The sequence below is a fragment of the Castor canadensis genome, chromosome 1 (assembly GCF_047511655.1).
Source record: "Castor canadensis chromosome 1, mCasCan1.hap1v2, whole genome shotgun sequence".
In the NCBI taxonomy this organism is placed as follows: domain Eukaryota; kingdom Metazoa; phylum Chordata; class Mammalia; order Rodentia; family Castoridae; genus Castor; species Castor canadensis.
Window position 1 is genome coordinate 44,665,153 of NC_133386.1, and position 17,089 is coordinate 44,682,241.

At 34.0% G+C, this 17,089-nt stretch overlaps 1 protein-coding gene across 5 annotated transcripts in view; it reads left to right on the forward strand.

Annotated features, from left to right (window-relative positions):
• Cep85l (centrosomal protein 85L) overlaps positions 1-17,089 on the forward strand; it is a 167,358-nt gene that overhangs the window by 126,725 nt on the left and 23,544 nt on the right. For 3 of the 5 annotated variants that reach the window (XM_074075643.1, XM_020176936.2, XM_074075656.1), the window contains exons 6-10: positions 4,481-4,660; positions 7,467-7,619; positions 9,425-9,579; positions 13,359-13,476; positions 13,981-14,031. In XM_074075643.1, coding sequence (XP_073931744.1) covers positions 4,481-4,660; positions 7,467-7,619; positions 9,425-9,579; positions 13,359-13,476; positions 13,981-14,031 — 657 coding nt within the window. Of the gene's footprint in view, positions 1-4,480; positions 4,661-7,466; positions 7,620-9,424; positions 9,580-13,358; positions 13,477-13,980; positions 14,032-16,692; positions 16,780-17,089 lie in introns of all 5 variants that reach the window. The other 2 variants (XR_012448789.1, XM_074075646.1) reach the window with 2 other exon arrangements.

Here is a 17,089-nt window from a genome sequence, read left to right on the forward strand (position 1 = left end):
TTGCCTTTCCCTGAGTGTCACGTGACTGGAACATACAGTAATGCTACTCGGCCTGTTTCTTTCACTGTTTCAGACTGGTTTCTTTCACTTACTAATATGCACAGCTTCTCATGGTGTGATAATTCATTTCTCTTTAGTGCTAGTAAATTTTCTTCTAAGCATCACTTTATTCGAATCTTATAATTTTCGATAAATTATAATTCCATTTTCCTTTAGTTGAAAATATTTTTACATTTCTCTTATTATTTAGAGGTGTCTTGTATAATCTTTTAAGCATTTTGGAATTTCCCAGCTATCTTTCTGCTTTTGATTTTTAGTTTAATTGTGCTGTGTTCTGAGAGCAGACATTGGGTGACTTCTTATCCTTAAAATTATTAAGGTGCGTTTTATGACCCAGAATGTTGTTTTTCTCCTTGAGTATTTCAGAGGAACTTGAGAAGCAGGTGGTGCTGCTGAATGAGTAGTCTGTAGATGTCACCTTGCTGACACATTTCCTGTGTCCTTGTCTGCCTTTTGGCTCTGTATGTTTCTGATAAAGGTTGTTAAAAATCTCCAACTATAGCTGGGTATGGTGGTACATGCTTGTAATCCCAGCATTTGGGAGTCTGAGGCAGGAGAATCTTGAGTTCAGGGCCAGCCTAGGTTATACAGTGAGTTCAAGACCAGCCTGGCCTGTATAGGAAAACTCTGTCTCAAAAACCAAAACCAAAAAAACTTTCAACCACTGTAGTGGGTTTACCTATTTCTCCCTGCATTTCTATCACTTTCTTCTCATTACTTTGACACTCTGTTTTGCATACAACTTAAAGACTGTTTCATCATCATAGAAGATTTCCCCCTTCATTATTCACTAATAACTTTGCTTGCTCTGATGTCTGCTTTTTGTGAAATTGAAACTTTCTTTTGAGTAGTGTTAGTTTGGTATATCTTTTCCATCCCTGTGTGCCTTTATGTTTAATACGGGTTTCTCATAGAGTAAGTAGTTTGGTGGGCTTTGCTGTTTTGATCCACTCTGACAATCTCTACCTTAAAAATGGCCCATTTAGCTGGTCATAGTGGCTCACGCCTATAATCCCATCTAGTCAGGAGTTGTACATTGGGAGGATTATGGTTCGAGGCCAGCCCAGGCAAAAAGTTAGCAAGACTGCATCTCAAGCAATAAGCTGTAGGTGTGTGCCTGTGATCCCACTACAAGGGAGGCCATATGTAGGAGGATAGTGGTCTGAGGTCAGCCCAGACAAAATTTTGAGACATTCTCTGAAAAATAACTAAAACAAAAAGGGCTGGGCCATGGCAGAAGTGGTTGAGCACCTGCTTAGCAAATGCAAGACCTTGAGTTCAAACTTGCTGCCAATTAATGTGTAGATCTTCAGAGTGATTTATGGATGTAGCTCAGATAATATCTACCATATTTGTTGGTGTTCTCTATTTGTTGTCCTTGTTCTTCCTTTTTTTGTCTTCCAGATTTTCTGTCTTTTGTCATTTTAATTGAGCATTTTATATGAATCCTTTTTCCTTTATTTATAATTTTAATTATCACTTTTTTACTTTCTTTAGTGGTTGCCCTCAAATTTTGCATATACATTTGCACTAATCTAAGTCCACTGCCAAATAACCCTGTTAGTAAGTGTGGTTAGTAGCTGCTGCTGAGTCATAATAAGGTATTGGAGGAAGGAAATATTCTGTAGTTTCATGATTAGGCTAAGTCTTGTGGAGGGCTTGTTCCTTTAGATTGTGAACGTCACAGGATTTTCTTTCCTTTCCTTCCAAGGAACGAGATGGCTGGAATGGGCCAGAGTTGTGTGTGAACCTTCTTCTTGTGGAAGGCTCTAGTTGGCTAGAGTTGGGTGTTTTTCCTTACAACTACATTAGGCCCTGATAGTTTAGTTTGTAGTAAAATAGTGTCTCCTGAGAGCAGCACCTTCAAGAAAAGCAGAATATTCTGGCATATTTAAAAATGCTTCCTTTTCTAACACCCTCTGCTAGATGCAGGTGTGAGGACCTTGTAGAACTAAACATAAAACTTAGAAAGTAATTCTCAAAATTTGCCCACGCTGAGCCTCTATCATTTCATCGGTTATAGCTGAGATTTTCCTGTGCCAGCTCTGGTGCCCATGGAGCTTTCTGCTTGTGAATTTTTTTTCCTTCTCCATTAACTTAGGATTCTTGTTATGATTGTCCTTATTCATGTTTCTGTAGTTTTAAGGCCAGAAATTTTGCCCTATGACCTCTCTTCTATGACAGATCTTAAGAAGGTTGGTATTTCAGTTTATTCACCTGTTTTACTTTTTGTGAGGATAGAGTGGTGGCTTCTAACCTTCTTACATGTTGGACCGCACACCAAAAGTCTGTATTAATTTTTTATAGTTTCCTAACCTATCTACCCTTCTGAGTTCTATATCTATCTCCCAAACTGCCTGATATTCTCCTCTGCTGTAAATAATATCAGTAGGCTCTAATTGTAATTACGTACATTATGCTTAAACCTGTCCTCCTCTATGATCTACCTGTCTCTGCCAGAATATAATCTTCCTTGCTATTTAGTCTCAAAACCTTTGTTATTCAGTAGTTCATTCACATCATAAGCAATTATTTTTTTCAAAATCCTCTTACTTCCGGGATTTCTCCATTCTGTTCTCTGTTCTGTTTTAGCTTCTCCTCCTTCTTCTACTTCTTCTTTTCTTTTAAGGGAAGAAAGATTTATTTTGGCTCAGCTCTTTTCAGCTCAGTTAATTAGAATAATTTTAAGTGCTGCATCCATTTACATTCTAAGTGTGTCTTCTACTTCATCCTATTCACTGCTTTTGGTTTTACCACTTTTGCTCTAGTACTCTTTCTCTTTTTCTCCCCTCTTTCCTCTCTTCTCTTTCCTTTAATCAAAGCTTTTTGAGTTGCTAGGCATCAGGCTAAATGACAAGGAATTCAGAGATTTTTCCAAAGTTTACAGTTCTCTTAAGTCATGTTATTTTCTTTAAAACCATCAGTGTCTTATCATTTCTTATAAATTAAGGTTGAACTCAAACTTGAGATTCTACAAAAGGTTCAAACATAGGTTTTAAGTTTTTTTCCTTCTGTTTCTCCACCTCTGTTCTAAACAGAAGTGTATACTTTCAGCATGTGCTCTGTCTTGCCTTTATTTAATGTCCTTTCCAGGATGTCTTTCTTCCTTTCTCTGTTCTTGGTAAAATCCTATTTTTCAAAATATATTTTAAAAGCCAATATCCCAGTAAAGCCTTTAAATTTTCTTCATTTACCCTCTCATACTTTGTACTTAATATGGCCTGTATTTGCCTTACCTTATTATATTGTTTCTTACATTATAATTATCTAAGGCCTCCTCTTATATCTCTGATTAAAATTTAAGTTCATAAAGGCTAATGCCAGAATCTTCCATGTTTGAAATGCTTTGCATATGATATTATTTACATTTATATATTTTATATAAATTTATATATTGAATTTCATTCCTACCTTTTGTGAAAGCATTACTTCTTCAAGGCATAATTCAAGTTCACTTTTGTAAAACATTCTCATAACTACTACACATACAGCTATCATGTCACTTTAAGTTTTCGTGGCTTTGGGGGGGTCTTTTTTGTGACAATTCCATTAAACTAGTGGGACCTTGTTTACTAAGTGTAAACTCTTAACATATTGCCTAACATATGTGTTTGATAAATGCTTGTTAAATAAATAGATATAAGTAATCCTTTGCTTTCACAATACTTTCTTACATTTTGATTTGCCTAAGGAATATGTGTATTTCCTGCTTACCCCCTCCAGTTTGGAAACCCTGTGGAGGAAAGGGGTTGGGGTTGCTCTTCCCCTTCAATAGAATTTCCATCAAAGCATTGTTCATGGAAGCAATAATACATTGTTTTCATTCAGCAATTAGATTTTGAGCACTTAATTTCTGCCAGACATTGTTTAGATAATAGGAGCAGGAGAGCATATTAAGAAGGACAAATATCCCTGATTTCATGGACCTTACTTTCTAATTAGGGAAATATTCTATTAATTATTATTGAATTTAATACTAGATGGAAATGATCACCTGTGAAGAAATTTTTCATTGGTTTTTATTACTTTCCCTAAAACGTTTACATTTAAAAAATGAGTATATGTAATGTACTATTATATTTTCTAGGTATACTTTTGAGCCAAATAATAATACTTTTATCTAAGCTTCTGATGTGTGCTAGGAGCTTGCATAGTATGTCTCTCTTCCTCAAGAAAAAAAAAGCTGCAAAATAGGTCTTATTTCTGTTTCATAAATGAGCAAACCAATACTTAGTGATAATAAGTAATTTACTTTTAATCATGATACATATCTAGGAAGCAGGAGAGCTGAGATTTAATACAAGTCCTCTCTGTTGCTAAGGTTTGTATGTATGCTTTGCATTACAACTCATTTCTAATTTCTTTTCATTTGTTTAAAAGAAGTAAATTTTAAAGTCTTACCTGCTTTATTCCCCAATAGCCACAGTATGAGAACACTTCACTCCAGACTCCATTTTTAGAGCAGTCAGTGTCCCTACCTCAGCAAGAGGACCTTGAGCAAAAGCTTATGTCTACTGAGAAAGAAGTTATACAGCTCAATGAGTTTTTCAAACAGAGAATAAACCAACTTAGTGAAGAAAAGAAAAAACTAGAGGAAAAGGTAGGTATATTTCATAAAGTTATATTAGATCAACAACATCCCTTCAACATAGAATGTCTGTCATTTACCTTGTGTGAGGTGCCATACCAGATTATACATTTATATGGAAGTGATTTGCATTGTAGCAATTCTTGAGAAACCCTGTGCTGTCTGCAGAAATCTAAGGATTTTCTTGAGGGATAAAAAGACATCTCTATATTGTACCTTTTTAGTAGTGACACCTTCTTAAGTCAATTACCTGCATCCTATAACTGTTTTCCTTTTCCTTATTGAGGTTCTCATTCCCTCTTTCTTTGTATCGTTGAGCATAAAGGATTGGAAAATGAAATTAAACTGATCTTTTGTTCATAAGAATATTACTTAAATCCAGCTGAATCCCTGATTCAGAATAAGTAGCTAAAAGTCAAATACATACACTCATTCACACACTACACACACACTTGTGTGTGTGTCTATAGTCACATTTATTTGATGTTTCTGCTTTTATTAAAAGTATTTTCACTGCAGGAGTAGCTATACTTATACCTAACAAGGTAGACTTCAAGTCAAAATTAGAAGAGATAAAGTCACTACATACTAATAAAGAGAACAGTCCATCAGGAAGTTATAGTGATTGTAAGTATATATGTTCCAAATGTTTCTGCACTCAATTTTATAAAGCAAACACCACGGGACATAAAAGAACAACTCTCACCAGATAGAATAGTAGTTGGTGACTTCCATACCACCCTCTCTGATAGAACTGGAAAAAATCTTTGTAACTATTCATCAGACAAAGAATAAAGAGCTCTAAAAATTAAACATCCAAAGAACAAATAATCCCACTAATAATAATTGAATAGACAGTTCTCAAAAGAAGTACAAATGGCTTTTGAAATGTATTTATTTCATGTACAAATAAATAAATGAAAAATGTTCAATGTCCTTAGCAATAATAGAAATCCAAATCAAAACGACACTGAGATTCCACCCCACCCTAGTCAGATTAGCCATCATCAAGAAAACAAATGCCAAATGCCAACGTCTCACACCTGCAATCTTAATTACATGAGAGGCTGCAATTAGTAGATTTGAGGTTTGAGGCCAGCCTGGACAAATAGTTCACAAGACCCTACCCCCATCTCCCCCAAATGGACTGGAAGTGTGACTGAAAGGGTAGAGCACCTGCTTGAAAGCCTGAAGCCCTCAGTTCAGACCTTGCTACAACAACAAAAAACCAAACACAACCCCACCCCCACACACAAATACTGGCAAGGATGTGGGGAAGGGTGAGATGGGGGGGTGGAACCCTTATACACTGTAATATAAGTTAGTCCAGCCACTGTGGAAATCAGTATGAAAGTTCTTCAAGAATCTAAAAGTAGATCTACCATATATGGACATATATCTAAAGGAATATAAATCAACATACAAGGGAGATACCGGCATATCCACGTTTATAGCAGCAGCACTAATTCAGGAGCCAAGCTTTGAGACCATCTTAGGTGCCCAACAACCAATGATTGGATAAAGAAAAATGTGGCACAAAAACCCTTTGGAGTATTATTCAGCCATAAAAAGAATGAAATTATGCCATTTGTAGGCAAATGGATGAAATTTATCTCATGTTGAGATAAACCAAGCTTAGAAAAGCTAATATTACAAATTTTCACATGCAGAATCTAGACCTAAAAACAATTGATAATATGGTATGATTGTAAAAGGAGAACTGTTTGATGGGGAACCAGCAGGTGGGAGGAAAGAAAAAGGAAATGGTGGTGGGGAGATGAATATTACAGGACTGCATTATAAATGAAAATAGCACAATGAAATCTACCACAAACTGTTAAACAGGAGGAATAAGAGGGGAGGCTAATGTAAAATGGGGTGAGTTTGATCAAAGTATATTGTATGCTTGTTGTAACTATTACAATGAAACCCCTTTTTTATGCTAACTAAAAAAATCTTAAGTTCAGCCTGTACAGATTGGCATTTAGTGAGATCATGTGTTGTGTGGGTTCTGTAGTAGAGATTTATTAACACTATTCATCAATCCTATAGTGACATCAGTGGTAAAGCATCTTTTTTTATGGTTTTAAAAAAAACACAGTGCATTAACAGTAGTCTTGCTAGAGGTGTTAATTGGTCTCACAAGTCCCTTACCTGTTCCTAAATGTTTGGTAAGCTCTCCTGGCTTTGGTTGCATTGCTTAGTACATGATAAGCAATTCCTTTGCAAGTTTTTATAGTAACAAAACAGCTTTAATTATTTGTTAAATATCTTCTTTAGTTCATATGAAGCATTTGGATATATTTTTGCAAAAAAAAATAAGAAATTGCAGTCCTTCCTCCAGAGATGAATATTTGCTTCACTCATTTCAAAAATACAGAAGAGGCTTTGTTTCTATGCATTTCTGGGTACCCAGTAATGTTTTTCAATAGCAAGTTATAGTGAAACATTTCTGAAGTTATTTTAAATGTCATTTGAACTCAAAATAAACATAACACTATTGAATTAAAAAATATGAACAATCTTATCCAAATTTATGTACAGGCAGTAAAAACTACATCAGTACTGCTACTTAGCTGACTGCAGTTTATAAAATGCCATCGGTTATAAAAGCAAACCAATACCCTCCAAGCTCTTTATTTCAGTGATATTAAAATTTTAAAAATATGAATCTTAGAATGAAATAGGCAAATCTTAATTGAGTTCATTATCTTCACTGTGACCTGGGAACTAGTGATGAATTTGATGATGCCCATGATTAAAATGTTGGTGTTTTTTTCTTTTAATGATTCAAAACTACTGGGACTCTTTTATTTAGCTTAAAACCAGAGATAGATACATAAGTAGCCTGAAAAAGAAATGCCAGAAGGAATCTGAACAAAGCAAAGAAAAGCAGAGAAGAATTGAGACCTTGGAAAAATATCTGGCTGATCTTCCAACTCTCGATGATGTACAAAGTCAGAGTCTACAGGTAATGTAAAATAAAATGCTCGTCTTTTAAATGCCATGAGAGCATGTTATTTTTAAGCGATTCTTGAGAAATCTGGCTAATTATAGGTGTTTAATTATTAAATACTATTTTCAAGATTAAACTTGAATCAGAAATTTTGTTCATTTAACCATGAATAAATTTCTTGTTAATGTGATTACCTTTCTAATAAACTTACATTAATTTTAGAAAATTAACTATCTAAAAGGTAGTTTCTAGATCATTCTGATAACACTGCCACTTACACATACATTCATGTGCCCCAGTTCTGGCTTTCTCCAGTATTCTCTGAGATTCAAGTGTCCTCAAGACCTTTTGATAAGTATTTTCTGTATGTTCAATTTACTTTCTTTATTTGTCTTATACTGTCCATAGTTTTTTCCTTATATCTTGATTTGTGACCTCTATTTACTCTTCTAGCTTCTCTTCTGACTATTTTCCTTTCTTAACAGCATCTCATCCAAAGTCTTTCCATCAACTCTGGTGAAGCTTACTCTCTTGAAATCTTACTTATTAAGTTCATCAAGTCTACTCTTCAGTGTTTTCTTAAGTCTTTCTAATCCAGGGATTCTCAACCTCAACTCTGTTGGCATTTGGGGGCATGAAATTTTTTGTTATAGAGGTCTGCTCTGTGCTTTGAAGGATGCACATTTCTTGTAATCAGACCTTCCTGGCCTCTATCAATTAGATGCTAATACTTCTTTTCTCCCAAACCAAAAATGTTAACAGACATTTCTAAAACTCCTATGGAGGTAAAAACCATTCCCAGCCGAAAATGGTTGGTCTAATTCATGAGTTGTCATTTTTTATACTTTAAGATCAATTCTAAGATTCCTTGTTTATTTTATATTAATTTATAAAACCAAGAGAAGTTAAAGTCAGGAAGGAGCTTAAGAACGATAGGAGATTGCATGAGTAGGAACAGATTGCAACAGATTTTTAAAAATCATGCGATCATCTACCACCTCATACCTATTTGGAATGAAAATACGAGAATTGCTGGAGGCATGACTCGAATTGTGGAGTGCCTGCCTAGCAAAAATGAAGCCCTGAGTTCAAAACCCAGTACCCCCCTCCCCCCAAAAAAGCCTTCAATGGATGGTCTTCCACCCTGTTTGTAATAGCAGTTACAATAATTGAAAGATGGAGCCAATGTAATGGAGCCATGGGTGAACAAAAAGTGTTTGTTCATAAATGAACAAAAAGTGGAACTGTATGCAATGGAATTGTATTCAGCCTTAGAAAGGAAGACAATTCTGACACATTCTGCAGACAGATTAATCAGGAGAACATTTCAGTAAGTGAAATAAGCCTGTGACAGAAAAGACAAATACTGTATGATTCTAGAAGTCCAAAAGCAGTCAAATGATAGAGGCAGAAAGTAGAAGGGTGGTTTTCAGGGAATAGGGTGAGGAGTAGATGGGGAGTTGTTTAGAGTAGAATTCTGGAGATTTGTTGAAAGCATTGTGGATGTTCTTAACACTACTGAACTATACATGTAGAAATGGTTAGGGTAGTAAATTTTATTTACATTTTACCACAATTAATAAAAAAAATAAAAATTTTATCATTAATCTTCTCCGTCTTCTAAAGATGTTTTACTCCATTCCCTTCTTATCTCCCAACTTTATTTTACACAAAGGAAGAGCTAGTGTTAAATACTCTAGATGAAATGAAGATAGAGTGATTTTAGCAATAAGTTTATAAATCCTTAAAAATAGTAGTGATTTTTAATAGGAACATATTTAACATTCCATGTATTGTAAACTGTAAAAATTTCTCCTTAGCTGCAGGTTCTGGAAGAAAAAAATAAGAATTTGCAAGAGACATTGATAGATACAGAAAAAAAGCTTGAAGAGATCCAAAAACAATGTCAAGATAAAGAAGCACAGCTAATATGCCAGAAAAAGAAAGAAAAGGAGTTAGTAACTTCTGTTCAAAGGTAAGAAAATCTTCCATATCTTTTTTATGTTATTTTTAAGTTATTCATGTTTCCATAAAGTATTTCACTTTAAAATACATTAATAATTATTTTATTATTTTCCTTAAAGATGTATAATTTCATTGAAACCTTGCTTCAGTTATTGTATACCATTTTGAAGTAACCTACCAACATCTTGTCAAAAGTTTTAGATGAGATTCTTAAAAAATGAACAAACAAGGAAAAAAATGGCAATTGCAGGCTGAAAATATTAATACAGACCCTTTATCTGGTGGCTGTGACAAAAACCTATGTAAAGTTTTTAAATAACAAAAGAGGGACCAGCAAAATATTCACACTGTACTTCTTCAGAGGATGTGTCGAGGGGGAAGCAATGGGCTCTCATTTCACCTTACTTTGAGTAGTAGATAACAGCAGTTTTGCTACCTACCTTCCAGATTTACTCATATATCTTACCTCATAGGACTCTTCTCTTTTAAATTAATACAGTTAGCAATACAGTGATTATGTTGGTATATTCAGGTTGTATGTTTATGATTGGAAATTAATAGTGGATTGCTGAAAAACCTAGATAACTTTAGATACATAAACTTATATTCTCTTGCCTATAAAATTTAAACCTTAATATTTTTAACTATAAATAGATAAAACTGTCCTTAAGAGGTCAAGTATGGTGGCTCAAGCCTATTATCCCAACACTTGGGAAACAAACATCAAGAGGATCAAGGTTTGAGGCCAACTTGGCCAAAAAGTTCATGAGATCTCATCTCAACCAATTGCTGGGTACAGAGGTACCATGCCTGTCATCCTAGCTACACAGGAGAAGCACAAATAGGAAGATGCCTGGGTGTAAAGGAGTGTGTACCTCAAAAATAACCAACTCAAAAAATGGCTAGAGGAATGACTTAAGTGATGGAGTGGGAGTACTTGCCTAGCAAGTGTGAAGTCCTCTGTACCATCAAAAATAAACAAAACCAAAACAAGCAAACAAAAAAACCCAACTATCCTGAATAAGAAAGCAGTTTGAAAAAAAAAAAAAAAGTAGGAACTGCACACTTCATGTTCATGTCAATTATAAACTCAATGGATTCAGTTTCTAAGTCAAAATTCATCAGATACCGTATTCCATGTTAACACTGCTTTACTGCTATTTCAAAGTCTTAAATATACCTGGTCTGCTTTTTTTTTTTTTTCTTGTATTTCAATGCAGAAAATCTCTATAATTTCTGGGCTAATTCAATCTTTAGTGTTTCTGGTGCCAGCTCCCCAAACAATTATTGTTTGTTCTATTTTTTCTTCTTTATTGCGCTTTAGTTTCCCTTTTCCATAACTTTGCATCTCATTATTTAATCTCAAAACAACTTCCTAATCTTTAGTATTTCAATCATACGTTTTCATCTTTATTGATAAAATGAAAAGAAGCAATGTATTTGTTTTGTCTTATAGAGCACTGTGATCATAAGCTTAAGCTGTGTGGTTTAAGAACAGAATAAGCAATCCCTGAAAAGTTGGATCATGTTTCTTTCCTTTGTTTGCTTTTACATATTTATATGATAGTATACCTTCTCTTTTATTTAGACTTTTTAAATTAAGTATTTAGAAAATACCAAGCCTAGTATGCTTGATTTGGAAAGATTTAGTTTAGTACATTTCAGAAAACAGTTTCTAGTTTCAGATAGTATCATGATACTATCTGAAATATCATCCTAGAAAATTTATCTTCTGCTCAAATACATTTAAAGAACCAAAGAAGTCTTTTTATAATTCTTCAGTATTTGTATAGCTGTGGTATCACTTAACTTTAGGAGATGGGGGTGGTATTTAAGTTTTCTTGGCTATAGACTATTTCTTGAATGCCAAAAGAACTTCAAGATAATATGTGTCTGGGCACTGGTGGCTCACGCCTGTAATCCTAGTTACTCAGGAGATGATCAAGAGGATCCGTTCAAAGCCAGACCGGGCAAATAGTTCTAAAGACCCTAACTCAAAAATACCCTGCACAGAAAAGGGCTGGTGGAGTGGCTCAAGCTGTAGAGCATCTGCCTAGCAGCACGAGGTCCTGAATTTAAACCTTAGTTTCACCACCACCACCCAAAAAAAAAAAAATTTTTTTTAAAGTATATACTATTACATTTACCTGCCTTATATGTTTCTAAGCTTCTTGCTTTATGATTCTTGAGAACTTTTAAGAATTCATAAATTAAAAACTTTCCATTAGACATGAAAATTCAACTAAAATATGTAGAAACCATTGGTTTCTCTCTTACAAGAGTTTAATTACATTATCTGAACGTGTACTTGTGAAAGAAATTTATTGGTATTTTACTGTGACAATATATTCCCCCCTCTTCTTTGCTGGCTCATTTTTAAAAAATTTTAAGATCTTTAATTTTTTCAATTATATTACTGTTGTACTTGGGGGTACACTGTGACATTTACAAACGTTCTTACAATATATTGTAGTTGAATTCACCTCGTCAATCATTCTCCTTTATCCTCCCTCCTCCCATGCCTGGAATAGTTTCTACAGGTCTAATTTTCCCATTTTCATACATGAGTACATAGTATTTCCACTGCATTCTACACCCTTTCCTCATATCCTTCCCCTTTCCACCCCCCCACTGGTACCACCTGTTTTATCTTCTTGGTCTCCAATTTTGAAAAAAAAAAAAAGACACTTTTTGTTTAAAATAGCTATACACTTTACCTTTCTTGAGGTGCTATAAGTACATGGAAGATAGTGTCTTGGTACTGAATTGAGAAAGCACTTTTTCCTGAAATAGAAATAGTTTATTTTTCACTTACAGGCTGAAAAATCAGATACTTTTATGACAAGTAACAAATCAATACACTGCATTGGTTATACATAAAATGGAGCCATTATTTATAAACGGCTTAAGCCCTTACTCTACCATCTAATACTGTTAATTCTTTGTCCACCATCTAAATACAACCTTACTTCTTCTTTTTGAAGAGAGAAAAAGCTTTGGATAGCATAATACTTCGGAATAGTAAAACAGCAAAAATACCAAAACCCAAATTATAAGAAATCTTTCTTTTCGTACTATGTAACTCTTGAGAATAATTATAAGCTAAAAAAAGAGCTATTCCTAGGTTTCTTGAAACTGCTACTGTTTTGGTTTTGGCCTTGGTCATTATTGTTAACGATAGGGTTTGTTTCAGCCCAAACATTACTATTCTTCCTTTCTCAAGGTTTGTACCTCCTCCCCTTATACTTTCATTTTTAATGTGCCAAAGGGCTTCCTTTCGTTGTTTCCTGTCTGTCATAGACAGCAGGAAAAATTGTTGGGTGGAGTTAAAGACATTGTAGTTTGCTGTTCTTGTTAATGAAGGAAAAATTCTTCTGGGATAGGTAGCAAGAGTCTTTACAAGCAAACTTTTGCCAAGCTTAGAATCAAGGACAAAGATGTGTATCTATGTTTTTAGTCTCTTCTTTTAGGGAAGAATCAAAGAATGGAGTTAGATTACAGAGCTCACACAGGATAATGAAGGACTTTACTGGGGTCCAAAGATAACACTGCTAAGCAACTCTGGTCTCAAATTTATCATTTCTGAGAAGAAGTTAATTATGGATCTTTCTTACCTGTATAAACTATAGATAAACTTATTCATGTGGTTCTTGATTATTCTTCTTGAATGTGGTTCTTGATTATTGCTTGATTAATAAATATTAGAAACCCTAAGAAGGGACATTATCAACCCAAATTAACAAATAGAACTGTTTTCTTCATATAATTATGTTTTTCTAAAACAAACAGTTTACAGCAAAAAGTAGAAAAATGCCTTGAAGATGGAATCCGCCTTCCCATGTTAGATGCAAAACAGCTTCAGAATGAAAATGATAATCTCAGAGAACAAAATGAGGCTGCTAGTAAGGTCAGTAAATACCTTTGATGATAAACATAAAATCTATACTGTGTGGATATGTGTGTGCAGATATATAAGATATAGCTACGTCTGTGATCTATAATTTTGCTGATATTTAATAGCTTATGAAGTTTTTAGTTTGAATGCTTTTATATGGAAATAAAATAGCAATTTAACCAAATGTAAATGATTTAAATTTAAATTAAAGCCAAAACAAAAGGATACCTTTTTCTTTCCTAAATTATTGACAGTCTATCTCAAAGTTATTTTTATAAATTGCAGAGAAAAATTTAATTAAAGACTACAGGAAGGCTTTTGCAATTTTATATGTGTGGTCCAAATCATCTTGCTATTTAAAGGATACATACTATGAGTACTTTTCTAAAATAAAAAAAAAACTTAATAGATTTTTAATTCCTTATGCTTTCCTTTGTTTTCTTGAAATATTGGTACTTTTAGAAAGCATTGAAAAAAATGAGTTAATTTAGATTGATTTTATTTCCTATGTTTTAGATAATAGACAGTCAACAAGATGAAATGAACAGAATGATATTAGAAATTCAGGTAAGCTATACTTTGTACTTATTTTAATTCAGCTATATGCTGATTTCTCTTATTGCTTATATAACCTAAAAGTATTAAGGCACAGTTTTATTTGTATGAAAAAGTAATATTAATAGTACTTGAGTTGATGTTACAAATTCCTTAATATTAATTTTTCAGTTGCTTAGAAGAAAATTCTGTTTGGTAAATCAGTTCTTCAAAAATTATGGATTGTTCTGTATTCCTTGCTTCTCCCTCTCTTTAATTAGATATAGTTTATCTCCACTATTGAGAATGCATTTGGTTTAAGTCATTAGTGATCATCTAATAGTAGCTAGCAGGCTATGGACTGTGTTTAGTCCACTTGTTACTTGATCTTCATATGTTATTTCCATCTGGAAACACATTCACTGCCCACTCTGTCTTTCTTAAGTTCTTTCCCTTCATTAGATTTTCTTTGGAGTTCTATGAGCTGTACTTCTCTGCCCCATCCCTTAAATATTGTTATCCTCCAAATATTTCTCTGTATTCTTCCTAGAATTCTGTTAAGATCCCTATTATCAATCTGTGTCTTTTCTTTTCACTGGTTTTCTCTGTTTTCCAGTTATGCTTCCTCCACTATCTTGTCTTCAATTGCTAATTCTTTAAAGCTGCCTAGTTTTTCCTCACCTGCTTACATAAAAGATGGCTAACCTTATAACTATGTAGATTATGTTCTTCCCAAATGCTGTAGCTGTTTTCAAATTTCTTCAAATTCCTTCACAAAGCCAAAGTAACACAAAATACTATGTAATTAAGGATAGCAGAGAGCTTACCCCCCACCATGCACATGTGAATAAATGAATAAAAAATTTTTTTAAAAACCCATAAATTACACATTTTGGGCTGGGTACCTGTGGCTCACAGCTTTAATCCTAGCTGCTTGGGAGGTTGAAATTAGGAGGATCTCGATTCAAGGCCAGCCTGGGCAAGTAGTTCACTAGATCCCATCTCCAACATAACCAGAGCAAAAAAATGGACTGGAGGTATAGTTCGCTAGATTCTTTCTCCAAAATAAACAAAGCAAAACTGGACTGGAGGTGTAGCTGAAGCAGTAGAGTACCTGCTTTTTAAGTGTAAAGCCCTGAGTTCAAATTCTAGTCCCACCAAAAAAAAAAAGGAAAAATTATGTATTTTGTTTATCATGATAGTATTAATTATAAAATTTCACTTCATTATAGTTTGAATGCTCTTTTTTCCTCACAGTAGTGGGACATTGTACTTTTTTTAAAAATTTTTTTGGTGTTTAGTGGACGAAGAAAACTTAGTGTTATTAGCATTTCATTTTTTACTGCTTCTTTATGCCCCTGCAAACTACTTAGAAGAACAAATTTATTCAAAGATCATTGAACTGATTTGGATTACTGCATTGCTTTGTCTCTAAGCAAGTTATTCTGACACTTAAAATTTATTTCCCAAAGAGAAAAATAAAATCCAGTGCCATGTATATTTTATGCCTAACTTATAGGTGATAAAAATAAGACATTGGTCGGGCGCTGGTGGCTAACACCTTCAATCCTAGCTTTGAGAGGGTGGGAAAGAAGTTAACAAGACTCCTTCTCAGCCAATAGCTGGGCATCTTGGCATATGCTTGCCATCCTAAGCTACACAGAAGAGCACAGTTCTAGGCCAGCTGGGGCAAAAAAAGTTCATGAGACCCCCATCTCAACAGAAAAAAAGCTGGGTGAGGTGGTATATACCTGCCATCCCAGCTATAGAAAAAAGTGTAAAGTAAGAGGATCACAGTCCAGGTTGGCCTAGGCAAAAAAATGAGACCCTGCCTCCAAAATAATCTGAGCAAAAGGGGCTAGAGACATGGCTGAAGTGGTAGATTTCCTGTTAGGCAAACACGAAGCCACATTCAAACCCCAGTACCACCAGAGTTTCATAGAGAAAATCCTGTGTTTAAAATACAACTATGTTTTATTACTTCACACCAGAATTCAAGTAAATGCTTACCTGGTATAGTTCACTGGCAGGTTTGAGTCACAGCTTTGGAAGTTGGGAAAAAATAATCTTCTATTTGTAAATACTGTGTTTGTTGTTGAATACAGAAAAAGTAGTATTTCGTGTAAAAGTATATGCTAAATTTGAAATTTAGTTGAATCCTATAAAATACAAATTTATCTACTATTTTATTCAACTGTCCAGGTGATTATGTAAGTTGGTACAAATACTTTGTTTACTCATTGACCTTTTAGAAATTTGCTTTCATTATATCTATGAAACCAGTAAAGCTATGCTGTTTTTCCTATAAGTTTTTTCTTCTCTCTTCTACAATACTAAATGACATTTTTCAGTAGACCATTGTCCATCATTTTCATAAATGTGGCTCAGTGTGATTGAGTTCTTCATTGAGCATTATCTTTCTTCCTATTTATTTCTCAAAAGCAAAGCACAGTTCACCTTCCTAACCCTGTTTCTAGTTAGTTGACTGATATCATTGTATTTTATATTTGTAATCTTTTGGCAGAGGAGCAATTGTGAAAAAAAGTTTCAGTTGTATTTACCTGTTTTTCTCTCACATTAAAATGTTTCCTCATCAGAGGAACTTGCACATTTAAATGGCATTTCTGAATGATTATGAAACTATAAAAGAGAGAATGATACCTTGGAGGTCATAAAGGCTGTTTAATCTTACAGGCATGATTGGAACCACCAGTCTCAAAACTGTTGGCAGCCTGTCCTGTTTATAATATATCAAGAGAAGATGTTCTACAATCTCAGAAGGTTCTATTCCAATTTTTAGCACATTTCATAAAGCCTTCATCTGGTAGATTTTCTCAGTAGAAATAGTGAGAAAATGGGTCATAAGCCAATAGAATGTCTTACAGGTAGAACTTCTTTAAACTAAATAAATATCAGTTCTTCAATGTTTTCCCGTTGTTATTGTGTGGTATTTATCCTTCTATATTGTTGTCTTAATTTTGTGATGTGTCCAAAAGTTCTTTCTTCCTAAAGCTTAATTTTTAAAACAACTATGTGAAATTGGTTTATGTTGCATGAAAAACTAAAACTACTCTTACCAGATACTAGCATT